The 14186-nt window shown below is 40.0% G+C and overlaps 1 protein-coding gene and 1 long non-coding RNA gene across 3 annotated transcripts in view; one reads left to right on the top strand and one right to left on the bottom strand.

Moving 5' to 3' along the window:
* Positions 1 to 3774, top strand: part of LOC144467442 (uncharacterized) — a 91128-nt gene extending 87354 nt beyond the window's left edge. The window contains exon 3 of the long non-coding RNA XR_013493639.1: positions 3638 to 3774. This is a non-coding gene — a long non-coding RNA (uncharacterized LOC144467442). The remainder of the gene's footprint in view (positions 1 to 3637) is intronic.
* On the bottom strand, positions 2648 to 11233 carry LOC117263414 (tumor necrosis factor receptor superfamily member 6B-like). 2 transcript variants are annotated; one of them, XM_078176049.1, is made up of 4 exons: positions 11102 to 11233; positions 10209 to 10611; positions 8478 to 8660; positions 2648 to 7058 (listed from the first exon to the last, which is right to left on the bottom strand). In XM_078176049.1, exons 1-4 carry the CDS (start codon positions 11102 to 11104, stop codon positions 6718 to 6720), a joined length of 930 nt encoding a protein of 309 aa, XP_078032175.1. In that variant the 5' UTR covers positions 11105 to 11233; the 3' UTR covers positions 2648 to 6717. The 2 variants fall into 2 exon arrangements, with proteins under 2 accessions (XP_078032175.1, XP_078032177.1); XM_078176051.1 differs by having other exon boundaries at positions 11040 to 11143.
* Positions 11234 to 14186: the final 2953 nt, after the last annotated feature.

Raw genomic sequence — 14186 nt, 5'->3', positions numbered from 1 at the left:
AAGTAACACAAAAGTAGTGTAATACGTAATATATAACTCTACACAACAATTAATAATATAAAGTAATTTATTACTTTGAAATGAAGGTAACTAGTTATATGTAATATATTACATTTTGAGAGTAACTTGCCCAACATTGTCAGTGACACACCAGAAACCAATGCAGAGACCTGAGCACTGATGGGATGGGCTCACTTTTCTATGTTTTTCGGTTTTGTTTGTTTTTAGCAGCAGAATTGTGAATGAGCCTAAGCTGAGTCTGAGGATTTGCGCAGTGAACTTGCAGAGAGAGTTGGGTGTCATCTGCTTATTGTGAAAGGGGATTTAATGTTTTGTAAAATTTGACCAAAGGGATGTCCCAGAGCATGCCATGCATACCACTTTCTCAGTTAAGACGCCGTTTACACGTTGCCGGCTATTTTCATAAACGGACATTTCACCGTCTCCGTTTTCAAAAAGATCTTCGTTTACACTTACCCGTGTATATATACACAAGAGCATGCCAAACCTGTAGGTGGCAGTGTAATGAGAAGCTCAAGCCTTCCATGTATCCATTGTCACCATAGCAACATAGGTCGCACTTTTTACACAGGCGCAAGTTCCGGCGCATACTGTGACGTCGGCTGCCTATAACTCCGTCTATCTCCGTTTATCTCAGTTTACATGCCAACGCGCTACCGGAGTTTTCCAAAATCTCCACTCTGGCCGGAGTTTTTAGAAAGACTCGTTTTCAGAGGAGAAATCTCCGTTTGCATGTAAACGAAGGGCACAAACGAAGGAAGATGTCTCCGTTTATCAAAATCACCGTGTACGTGTAAACGGCCTCTAACCAGTACATTTCAACTAACCCTGCCTCTCCACCACACCTACCTGCCAGCCTATCACCTGTCCACACATCTCCCGGCCCTGCTGGTCCACCACGCCCATCTCATCAAGCTAATGCCCCTCACCTGTGTATCATTACCTTCTGCCTGTATAAAGACTCCTGCTTCACAGACTATCCTTGCCAGACTTTCACAGACGTTTCCAGCTTGTGTTCCCGGACTGCTTTCTCGTTGCCGACCTCGTCTGCCTCTGACAGTCCTGCTTCGCCTGCTCACCGGTAAATCACTCAGTTCTGTCCCCGACCAAGAGCTCTGCTTCTGCCTTCCTGGTTTCTGTTCCTCTGTTCCCTGTGGCTGGTTGGAAAGATCATCACCAAGGTCTCCATTGTGAGTTTACCTGTTCATCCACTTGTGGACTTTTGCACTGTGGATTGCTTTGCCATGTGGCTGCACATTCCGCCTTTGTGTGTGCACTGCGGATTCAACTCCTAATTGGTGCTGACAAGTCCCTCCCTGTCTATGGTCAGCTTTGCACCAGTGGTGCAGCTTCTCCTGTGAGTACTCCTGGTTGGATTCCCTGATCATCTGACATTGTCTCCCTCACTGTACCACTGCACATGTTGAAACTGTTTGCTGTCAGTGTGCTTTCAGCGGACACCACTGACTCACCTACTCTCTGCTTCAGCATGTCACACCTAGTGCTTAGGACTGAATCTGTGTCTTGGAAGGTTTCAAGTCATGACATTGACTCTTACTATTATTTCACCTGCCTTCACACTCTGTGTTTGACAAGTGGTTTCATTAAAGACGATTACAAACTGTCCATCTGTTTGGGTTCTTACCATACCTCATCTGTTCAAATTAGCATACTCTCTTTGATTGCACTTTACATTTATTTCCTGAGTTTTTATTTATTTATTTATTTATTTATGTATTTATTTATTTATTTATTCTCCCTGTATTGATTCTTCTGTGTTGTCTCTCTTTGTTATTTATTACTTTGTTTACTATTGTACAGTGACCTTGGGTGTTTTGAAAGGTGTTTTTCAAATAAAATTTATTATCATTATTATTATACCCGTGACAATGGAAGCATGTAGATGTTAAATAAAAGAGGCCCAATGACTGAGCCCTAAGAAACTCCATATGTAATGTTTTTCCAATTAGGATGCATGGTTGTTATATGTAACAAAGTAGCTTCTGTTCTTAACATTTAAACCACTTTAGGACTGCATATGACAGTCTAACCCCGTGTGCTTGTCTTGTGGTGTTTTACGATCAAGCATAAAGATTCAGTGGATCCTAATAGAGCTGAACTATTTCAAAGCTTATTTAGTTTCTGTAAATTTAATTATTTTACATTACATTTACAATGTGAAGGTGTGATATGGATCCATCGTTACTAATTTGTTATGTATTTATGTTAGGAAAGGCTTGATGAAGGCACTTTTCAAGGCATTTGGAAAAATACCTGATGTTCGAAAGTTACTGTTATAAAACAGATAAAAACACATATAGAAGCTTGAGGGCAGATCATTAAGACAGGCAGCTTAACTGCTGCATAATTTCTTCCAGAGAGTCTGGTGGGACTATTGTCAGGAACATCATAATGTATTTGTTACTTGCATAAATTCCCTCTGTGTGACTGTGGACAGGAAACAGACTTGTCATGATCACTCTAATTAAGCAATATCACACGAGAGGGAGTGATGTTGTACTGTGATCGGCCTCATGCCTGCGAGTGTGATATTGCTTTTATACAACAGTTTAACAGTTAAATAAGTAAGGCTGATTAAGAAATGTTGAAAAATGAGGACAAAATAGATAATTTAAGCATTTTATTTGTCTTCCGCCAACAAAAATAGTTCCCTCAGGACTCCGCTGTCACTGTTGCTAAGTAACGCAGACATGGTGCGCCAGGCACTTACTCTTTATACACATTTATCTGCACGTTTCCATTAATTGTGCAGCCGGTGAAATAAGTCTCTGGTGACTGCATGGTGGACTGTCGCTTCACAGGCACAGCCGACTCTGTATGCAACAGTATGTTGCTTTTCTCCAAGTCATTGAGCTCCGCTGATGAAACACTGACAAACCTGGATGTGTGCTCAGATGGATTCAGCTTCTCCTCTCCCTCATCTTCCTCTGATGACCATTCATAGTTCAATTCAAAACTTATTTTAGAAAATAAAGCCATATTTTTGGCTGTTTGACAGTGGATGAATTAATTAGCCTACAACGCAACTGCTGACCTAACTGACACTAACCGTCAGTTTTGATTTGATTGTTGACTGCAATCAGCTGTGAGGCGGAGTGATACACACACAGTGAAATAACCGTGATGTTGTACTCCAATATCATCACGGTTTTACTGTCTCTCGACCAATCAGATTGCAGGGCCAGAACTAACTGTTGTATAATACCTTGTTTTTATTACAAAATATGTAACAAACTTCTTGCATTTGGCATGTGAAAGGACTTCAGGTGGTGATTGCAATCAGGTTTACAATGTACCTTACGGTGCACTTGTAATGCATTTATATTTTTTTATTGTGATGTTTTTGTGTCCTTGTCTTAAAGAAATTTCTCATCTCAGCTGTAATTTTTAGATGGATGGTTATCCAAAATGTTTCCTACCTTTCTAAAGTAATTACTTCTGGAATAGAACCTACATGCATTTTCTAAAAATACAGTGACGTTTCTTTTTTTTCTTCAGTGGGATTAATGAATACTGTCCAAAAGCCTAACTTCATCTGATTTGTATCTGTTTCTTATGATAAACTCCATCCATGCATCTTCATCTGCTTATCCAGGGCCAGGTTGAAAGGGAAGCGGGATGAGCAAGGTACTCCAGACGTTGCTCTCCACATTAACACTTCGCAGCTCCTCCTGTGGGATCCTGAGGCACTCCCCGGCCATATGAGATGAATTATCCTTCCAGCATGTTCTGGGTCTGCCCCAGGGCCTCGTACCAGTTGGCAATGCCTGGAAAACCCAGGAGGATCCTGATCAGATGTCCAAACCATCTCAACTGGCCCCTTTTGACACAAAGCAGCAGCGGCTTTACTCTGAGCTCCTCACTGTATGTCTAAGGCTGAGCCCAGATACCCCATGGTATCTGTCACTACCCAAAGCTCATGACCATAGATGAGGGTTGGGATGTAGATGGACTAGTAAACCAAAAGCTTTGCCTTCCAGGCTCAGCTCCCTCTTCACCACAATAGTCCAGCTCAGTGCCCACATCACAGCTGGTGCGCCAAACTGCCTTTCCATCTCACAGTCTATTCTACCCTCACATGTGAGCAAGACTTTGAGACACTTGAACTCCTTCGCTTGGGGCAGAAACTCTCTCCCAACCCAGATGGGACAATCCAGCAGAGTACCGACTCTCATCATAATAAATTACATAAAAAAATTTGTCATTTGTCATTTGTGATCATTTTTATTTGAGTTTCATTCAAAGCAGCCACACATGTTCCACTTTCACTGGCATACAATTCTTTACATATATATATATATATATATATATATATATATATATATATATATATATATATATATTGTGACTGGCAATAGCAAGACCTCCTCCACCCTGTCCCCCCTCCCGTGCTTTTACACCTTGTCCTCTCCACTCTGTCCTTCTCCCCCCTGTCCCTCTCCCCTTGTGCCTTTTCACCTTGTCCTTCTCCCCCCTTTGCCTTTCCATCCTGTCTTCTCCACCCTGTCACTGTCCCCCTCATCCCTCTCAGAATGCAACTTACCCCCTTTCTATAAATAGCAAATAAATTAAGATCTCAGTTCACATATTGAGCCGTTACACAAAATGAAAAATCTAGCAGGACATGCCAGGTTGGTGTTTATCAGCAGACATAGGAAGAGGTAGATCTACTGAAGGCCAACGCTTTTTAATCCTTAAAGGATAATACCGGCAAGTTTTTGCTTTATTATAAACGTTAAAATTGTGCAAGTTCTCTCTCTGTTTTCTCCCCCAAAAATACGATTGCAGAACTTTGTGTTTTGGAGTACAGTACTTGTTGTGAGGACCCAGGTGCAACACACAGAGGTAGCTTTGCAGCAAATGTGTACCTTAAAGGGAACAATGTGATACCAAAAGGTGCAGATATGATCTCATAAATGTACTTTAATCTATAAGAAATGAACTCCTAAGAGCAAAAACTACACATTTGTGAGAGTGAGCCAACTATTTCACGTTATTAGATCTCCATTATATGATATTACATTATTACTGTCAATCACCTGACTTGAAATGAAGTGTTCTCCAAAACATGTTTTGCGCTGCATAGTTTATTATTTTACTATCTTACTATATGAACGACGAAAACTGTCTGTCTGTGTGTGTTTCTGTTCCACATTTTTCTCCTCACTGACTTGGTCAATTCATGTGAAATTTGGCACAGTGGTAGAGGGTCATGGGGGGATGCGAATGAAGCAATATTACATCAATTGGCCAAAGGGGGCGCTATAGCAACCGATTGAAATTGCAAACTTTGAATGGGCATATCTCATGCCCAGTATGTCGTAGAGACATGAAACTTTGCACAGAGATCCTTCTCCTCACGAGGAGAGCCTCAAGAACCCATAACTTCTGGTTATATAGATTTTCCGCCATTTTGAATTTTTTGAAAAACACTTAAAATCGATCTCCTCCTAGGAAGTTTGACCGATCTGCATGAAACTCGGTGAACATAATCTAGGGATCAACATCTCTTGGCAAAAGTTGGAAAACTTACTAAAACTGAGCTTCTATAAGGCAATGAATATTGCGGAGGGCGTGGCTCATCACATAAAGGTGTATAACATCTCAAGGGTTTCACCGATCACCACGCAACTTTGTAGGTATATGACCACACATAATCTGAGGGGACCCCTCCATTATTGACCCCATCAAACAAAATGGGGGCGCTAGAGAGCTAATTTCTTATCTAGGCCTAACTGCCATATAGATATTCACTAAACTTGGTAGATATGCAGAACAGGACGCCTCAAGGTGACTGGAGAAATTTAACTCTAATTGGCAACTGGGTGGCGCTATAACAACAGAAAAATGCTTAAAAATGGCTAAAATGCGACCGATCGCTGTGGCTCCCCCTGTGGCCCAATGTTTGTTTTTTTCTTCTTCTAATTTTTGGTATGACTAAGTCATGGTATGGTATGCTGTACATAATCACAGAAACTGTCAGTGTGTCATTCTGTCAGTCAGTCAGTCAGTCATTCTACCAGTGCGGCCCACTTTTAAGTCAATACAACATATAAACATTTTAACTATCTGCCTTTCAACGTGCTACCTCAACTACTAATATACAGTTTTAGCCCACTAACTATCCCACTATTGGCAATGGTACCACTGTACTTTCAATAAAGCAATCGTACTATCAAATTCACAAAAACTCTGTCTGAATACATTGCTCTTCTTAATGGGTTCAGTTGACTATTTAATCTGCAATTTCCTATGACCTGTATCCCAAACACACACCATGTGAAACTGTACGTGGGCAACTGTGCACTCAATGGGTATGGACTAGTTAACATTAATTTTGCAAAAAATTGGTAAGCAGGTCATTTCAAGCTCGGTGACACAGTCAAGTTCGTATTGTTTGGACGATTTTAAGAACATCAAAAAGACTGAACTTTGAAAAAAGGAGGGAATATTTATCAGCTCGATGCAGATAGAAGTGAATGAACTGTTTCTCTAATTGACCGGTATTCTCCTTTAACTAACGCAAAAAGTACTAAAGCCTGTATTGACAGTGCATCTCGAAAAGGGCAGCAATTCTTGAACTACATACAAAAAATAAAAGTTTTTTTCCCTCCAAATAAACACTGGACTAATCAAAATTCTTGGAACCTATAACTAAATATTTTCTACCTCAGCCTACCCTGAAATTGCAATTACATCCACCTCATTCCTCATATCACATAGCTCCTTCAGATTTGAGTCGATTCTCTGCAGCTTGTTCTGCAGTCTCTTACTAGCACCGTTTGCTCCTGTTTTGTTCAGAATCCCCGGAAGCTGATGAACCTGATTCGCCGTGGCAGAAGCAACCCAAGTGTTGATTCGTGCATTAAGTTCTGAGAGGTTAAGTTGCAAAGTTGCTCCTTGTCTTTTGCTGTCCTCAGATGGGAGCTTGTGCACAATCTGACGCAGCCGCTTGATGTTTATTTTCTGGTGAACAAAGAAATCTGGGAGGATTTCTTTGAGGTAGTCGCCTCCATCTGCAGGAAATAAAGACGATAATCAGAAACTGATAACGTAACATGACTGCAGAACAGGGGCGTCGCTAGGAGTTGAAAACATCCGGGGCTTTAACCCTGAAGTGGGAACAATTTTTTACCCGGGGGTACGCGGGTTTCTCCCTCAGGAAAATTTTGAATAATTCCCTGTTAAACACATGATTTTAACGTATTTTGACAAAGAACTTTGACAAAGAATGAGCACTCGTCTTCTACCTGACTCCCGTAAAGAAAGCCTCTGAAAACTGTAGTGGAGGAGGGGGCTCGGCTTAGGCCTGCCTAATGTTACAGCTTAGTCTCGCTCATATTATGTTTAAAACCAAAAAGACCTATATGCACCGCATCATATAGGCTAATAAAGCAGCAAATGCAACTTTCAACACTCACTGCAATGAGTCTGTTTACCAACAATCTTGTCAGCAGCAAAAACAACACAACCAATTGGACCATCCGAAATGTCGCTGGACTGCAGACACGATCACTTACCAATGACCAGGCTGAAAACACAACCCTATATATGGGCCATGTAAGCTGGTGTGACAGTGAGTGTGTTGTGTGCTGCGTATGCTGCTGTGCTGATGTCTGTTGTGCTCCCGTGCTGTGCCGTGGACTTTAAGTTGGAAACGAGGTGCTTTATTAGTAAAAAAAACAACAACGGAGACTTAAAAGATCTGGGGCTGAGCCCAAAAGACCCGGGGCTACAGCTGGGAATGCCCAGATCTAACGACGTCTATGCTTCAGAACAAGTCCTTCACATAATACTGGAGTAGAGCCACTTTTCTGACGTAATTTTCGCAGATTTCCACATGTAGAAGTCATTTACAATTATTTGCAAAAAGGCTTTTAAATTCAATTGAGTACAGTTGGCACGCAGCTGAGTTTCAGATCTTAATTGGACACCAAAAGGTCTTTGAACACAGCTAGCTTCATTAGCACAAGACAATAATGTACCTTGTACAAAAAACAAAAGTGATTAAATCATAACAGTGATGGATTTTCAGCAAGTTCCAGCTCTGCTGGTTGAAGTTACCTTCCTCTTGACCCTCCAATATCCCTAAACATGACTTCCTGCATGAGTGTGTGTATTAGCATCCACCATATAGGCCTACTTTTGAACCTGAAGACCACATCTCAGATTTCAGTCTGCAAACTTCAGCGCATGTTGCAGATACAGTAGCCCCCAGCAAAGCACCAGGATGTTTCTGTTTTTAGGAAATGAGGTGACTATAACTAATGAGTAACTGTCTTTAAGGTTGTTGTAAAAAACCTTAAAGTGCTGCTTTGGATAATAGGCGTGAGTGACTTAAAGTGTGTTTGTTTTGGTCAATGGGACAACCATTAAAAAACAAAACCGGCAACATGACATGCTTCTTCATGAACTTCATAGGCTGGTGATCTTACTTTTTGATTTGAGCTCTTCGCAGGTGGTGCACACGCTGTCATGCCAGGTGGAGCCCTTTAGCACCAGCTCCTGGCCTGGAGCGTTGCAGCTTTTGTGTAGAGTGCAGTTCTGGTGAGGAGAGACGGTGTTGGAGAAGGTGCCACTGGGACAGCTGTGGCACACTGTGTCCTCATCAGGTGTACCTGGAGGAGACATGCACATTAGTTTTAGATAAAGGAGGAGAACCACTTCTGTCTTTTTGCCCAGGATGAGTCATGCTTTGACTGCCAGCACAGCAACAGATTTGAGTCTTTCTTTACATGCAACAAAAAACTGTGGAAGTATATATGTGAGAAATTGACATGTTGACTAAAAATAGCCATAGAACAGCAGCAGTGTAGTGCACATTACTTTCCTGCAATGCATTAAACATTAAAACGGTGCTGGTGCATAAGTGGACTCCTTCAGGAGCATCATTCCACAGATTTTTGTTGCTGTGTAATAAAAAATATGTAAAACACTGAAAATGTAGTTAAAGCTATTTGCCTGTGGAGGGCAGTAAATTTCAGTCTATTCAACATGTTAAAACTTAGAACTCTCATTCAGTCTTTTAAATCCAGTTTAAAGCCTGCTATAATGTATGTGGTCACATCCATTTAGATTAGGGACAACTTAACAACAACAGACTTTAAGTCTTATCAAATAAAATAATTTAAAGGCAAGTATTCAACTCAATATAAAGTTATTCTATGGAAGTAGTTTCTAAAGTAATGCAAAGCAGCAGTCAGAGTTGCCACTATATACACTGAGCTCCCCCAGAGTCCTGCAATGAGTCACATTAAGTTTTGAATAATTTAACATGAAGTAAGTTGCTCTAATGGGCATCATATGGTCCACCTTTCGGGCATTAGGAGGATTTACAGTATCACTTATGGGGTATTTGGAACTGTTCTTTGTTTATCAGAGGAGGGGGGGTGTGCCTTCATTCATTTTTTTTTCTTTTTTCACCTTCCCCAAGCTACAAAATTGTTTTCTTTGAGCCTGGTGGAAAATGCTTGACCCTCGCCCTGTCATAAATTAGTTATTGGACTTTGCTATTTGTTATTGTTAATATTTGTTATTGGACTTTTGCTCTGTTCATCTCACTTCAGCCATTGTTTTGCAGCAGCAAAATGTATCTAGCGGACTGAAAAAGCAATTTGTTATATTACTCTAGTAGGCTACCTTAAGTTTAATTTGTATTTGTAATATTAATAATTTATGTAATTAAAAGGTTGATACTTTGTGCTGTGTGATGATATCATATTGCCACACAAAAATACTCTGCTGTATCTATTTCCCCCCCATTGTTTCAATTTGTATGCCCCTGCCCAAAGCCAACATAAAAAAAATAAATCCCTCCCCAGTGCTTAAAAAAATATTTGATATGTCTCCCCCTTTTTTCCACCATCCCCTACCCCTCATAATAGGTTATTAGGAATATAATTTATGCATAGGTGTAGATTTCAGGGGGTATGCAGGGGACCCACCCCCCTCAGTATTTCAAACATGTGCATTTATCCCTCCAGTAAATACACGAAGTAGCAGGGGACTTTTATTTTAAGACATTTACACCATGAATGAATGATTTGATGTTAAACTTAAAAATAGCCTGAATAACCAGTAACAAGTATGAGCCTTGACACTGTGGTTGCTGTGGTTCCAGTCTCCCCTAAACGAAAACCTGTGTAGCAGCAGTAACAGCAGCCTACCTTTGGTCAACACCCCTTGTCCGCACGGACACTCGCTGTGGCGGAGGCACATGTCCCACTTCTTCTTGTAGTAGTATCCCGGTTTACATTCACACTGGCAGTCACTCTGTGCTGTGCACGGCGTCTTCACCACCTGGTACTGTCCGCACACCCCGCAGCGCAGACACTTGCCGATGTAGTTCCACAGCTCCGTGAACGAGCCCGTCGGACACGGCGAGCACTCGCTCTTTTGCGTCGTCGTGCAGCGCGCTCGCAGGTAGGTCCCGGGGGGACAGCGGTCGCACTCTACCGAGACCCCGGTGATCGGGTCCTTGTCTGTGAAGGTCAGAAGCGGTTCGGCGACACCGTCAACAAGAACGGCGGGCAGTGACAGCAGCACCACCGGGAGGAGACGTCTCAGCATCTGGAAGTAAAAAGGAGACAGGAAATGACTGAAGGAAATATCGTGTTATACGAGATGATACAAGGGAAATAAAGAAATCTAAGGAGATGCAGCGACAAGGAAACATGGAGAAGTACCGGGAAACATCAAGTAAATACAAGAACAAGCTCGGGGGAGAACTGGTGTCACACTTGGAACAGGTTAGATAGAGCGCAATCCAAATTATCAATCTAATTTGCTAAAATAATGAAAATGTTGGAAATGTCTCTGTCATGTCTTTAAAGGATTTTCCCGAATCAGATGAATGTTTCCATCATGTCATGTCCGAAAGTCTCTTAAAACAACAATAAAATAACCTATGAAATAACCCGCACGTTAAAAAAAAAATCCTCTGAGAAGTCAGCTGTATAAAAATAAACCCTGAGAAGTGAGATGTGGCCCACAGACACATTTTGCAGTGAGAAGTCTCGGCTTGTCTGCGCCTCCAGCTGCACTCCGTCTCTCCACCTACCATCGTAAACCTGTTGTGTTGCTGTTGCAGGCTGCAGCGATCTGCCAGGAGGAGGATGGTGCTCTCACTAACTCCACTGCTCTATTTATTAGTCTGCATGACGCGCCTCGATTTACATTCATCAATCAAGCATTTTTTTTTTTTTTTGCATATTTTGGGAGTGCCCTGGCTTCATCATGACGATGGTATTTGGAAAGAGTCACCCCTTATTTATGGTAAACTTTAAAGTTGCTCCACTTCCCAAAAGTATTTTAAAGGTTAGGCCGCATGGGTCATTGCGTAATTTTACGCATCGAGGATTCCCCATCCACAAACCTCTGATCGTACTGATGTCACTTATTTCTCCCAGATAAGAATTATTATGCACCCAAATCTCTCTCAAATTATTCCTCATCCATTTTATGTATCTCAATATTTTTTACAAAGATTTTTTACAAGGTAAAATAAAATATATTAATAATCAACTGAATGAGAGAGCAAAATTTGCAGCACTAACCCTGTATTTACAGTATACCAAAAACTTTCCTGCCTGTTTATATTTATCTTATATTTATTTATCTCTATCTTCATGTAAATGTGTTCTGTGTGAGTCTAGCGAGAGGCCATCATAGTTGATTGTCTCTGACTGGAGTTGATGCTGGGTTTTTAGAGATACTCAGCCTTTAAGTTAATGTCTGAAGCGATCACAGGTCATCTCTGTTGGACTGCAGAGAGAAAAGAGACCGACCCCTCTCTCCCAAATGGTAGTCAGCATTGTTGGAGTATAAACTTAGTTACTGTATTCATAGGTGTAGATTTTGAGGGGATACAGAAGACACGTGCCCCTCAATATTTAGACCCCTGAGAACTTTTATTTGGAAAAAATGAAATACATTTACATACTAACTTGATGCAGAAAAGGCACAAATCAATGCATAAAATTCACCAGAGGCGGAAAATTAAGAACACTTTTCAAAAGGTTTATTAACACATTAAGAAAACATACAGATCAATACAGAGGGAAAAAATGTGCATTGTCCAATAAAAAGTGACATAAAGCCTTGAAATAATCCACCCCAGCCCATAAAATGACCCCAAAAGGTGTGCTTGTGACAAATTCTTGACACAGTTTCTTCTTGTCCAAGTCTTCTAGTCTCTGTGAACATGACAACACATATGAGCTTTTATCTATTTATTTATTTATTATTTATTAAGTACTTATGTGTTACAGCTTTCCAGTGATGTCAAATATAATACAACACATGTTCGCAGGACTGGTCAATACTGCAAGTCCCTAGAACTAACACTGAATTGGGAAAGATTGCTTTTAGATCCTTTGCACTTTGAAGCTGTCAAAAACCTGACTGATTTTCAGGTCTCTCTTGAAAATGAGATGTTGAGGTGTGTTAATGTTTGTTTGTAGAAAACTGATGACATCTTGTGGACAAATGACATCACTGCTTTTTTTTTCTACAGGCGCATATAACGTCAATCCATAGAATTACTTCAATGGATTTGTGTGAAAAGATTTCATGTTGTAAAGTTGACACAAACCTGATTTTTATCCTTTTTATCCTTCCAAATAATCAGAATGTATGTGATCAATATCTACCAGTGATAAAAGGTAGGTCTGGGCAATTTGATATTGTAATGATACAGTGATTGAGACTATATATTGTCTTAGATTTAGGACATTGTAATAATAAAAATAATACAAGTGTTGTCTTTTCCTGGTTTCAAAGGCAGCATTACAGTAAAGTGATGTCATTTTCTAAACTCTCCGGACTGTTCAAGCTGTTCTGATATTTACCTTTACCCACGTAGTCATTATATCCACATTACTGATGAATACCGATCAAAAATCTCATTGTGTAAATATATTGTGAAAGGACTGACAGTCAACCCTACAACATTGTTGTGATATTGATATCAAGGTATTTGGTCAAAAATATTGTGATATTTGATTTTCTCCATATTGCCCAGCCCTGATTAATTAAATATGTGCCTCATAGGTGAAGACTGGTATTAGAAAGCTACCTTTGGTTTTTATTGTGGTTTAATGTTTTAGTGTAATATAATTAAACATTTTGGACAAAAGTGCTTATATAAGATTGAATTAGTCTTAAACACTTTAAGGAGTAAATGACTGTAAATAAAAACTAGTTTTATAATTCCCTTCCCCTAAAATGTTGTTAAAAACACCCCAGAGAGTAAGATGTCAAACAAGGTTAGTTCATTACTGTCAGGACAAGATCTGTTAAATCTTGTGAAAATATAAAATGGCTTGTTTTATTGGTGCTGAGGATTATGAAATAAACTCTGAATCTGATTTGACAAGTTTTAGTATTTTAGTCCACTGAAAATAAAGAAATGAAACCTTTTTTTTATGAGCATAATATTATTCAGTCTGAACTAATACTAAGTGTTTAGATAGTCTCCTCTGAGCCTTTAATTTGACTTTAAAAGTTCTGCAAACATCACAGAAAATATGATATGAGATATTTATAGGATAATGAGGTACAGTAGTGGAGAGACTACTAGGGAACACCTCTTTGTTTGCCCAGCACTTTTATACAAACTATTTCACACCTAAGTTACAATTTCTTAACTATTTGTAAACTTGGTCAATGAGAACTTGTTTCTGCAATTCACTTAATACAGTGCATGTTACAAGTCAAGTTAATTTGCTGTTATTAACTGCTGTTGTTACGTTTCTGTGAAATGGCTTTGGTAATCAGCTGTTCAAAAATATATGACTTGGTCCTTTATGTATCCTCACAAGCCTAACATCCTGCCAGCTCCTTTTTTTTCCTTTTTTTTAATGCTTTGAGAGTTTTGGAAACACTTGTTGAGACATTGAATTAAAGAGCCCGGAACCTGGACCAGTCAGAACACAAACTCCAAAAGCCTTGGAACCATGGTTGCAACCACAGTTACTGTAATTAGTGATAAATCTGCCAATTTAATAAATCAGTTTTGGTTTAATCAGACATCTCCAAAGATGTGTGAATGTATGTGTGTGAATATACAAAGTGAGAGCCCAAGATAACATTTTCATACTTCTGGTTTTAATAATTTAGAGTCCAAAACTCTAAAACCCCAATTT

Source organism: Epinephelus lanceolatus, chromosome 16 (genome assembly GCF_041903045.1).
Source record: "Epinephelus lanceolatus isolate andai-2023 chromosome 16, ASM4190304v1, whole genome shotgun sequence".
In the NCBI taxonomy this organism is placed as follows: domain Eukaryota; kingdom Metazoa; phylum Chordata; class Actinopteri; order Perciformes; family Serranidae; genus Epinephelus; species Epinephelus lanceolatus.
Note: the sequence above shows the minus strand (reverse complement) of the source record. Positions and strands in the feature narration are given on the sequence as shown.

Excerpts from the sequence above, each read along its gene's own strand:
- LOC117263414 (XM_078176049.1), bottom strand. Across the intron at positions 8,661-10,208 it reads ACAAGGGGTGTTGACCAAAG|GTACACCTGATGAGGACACA; the intron begins GTAGGCTGCTGT and ends TGTCTCCTCCAG. Across the intron at positions 7,059-8,477 it reads CGAAGAGCTCAAATCAAAAA|ATGGAGGCGACTACCTCAAA; the intron begins GTAAGATCACCA and ends TATTTCCTGCAG.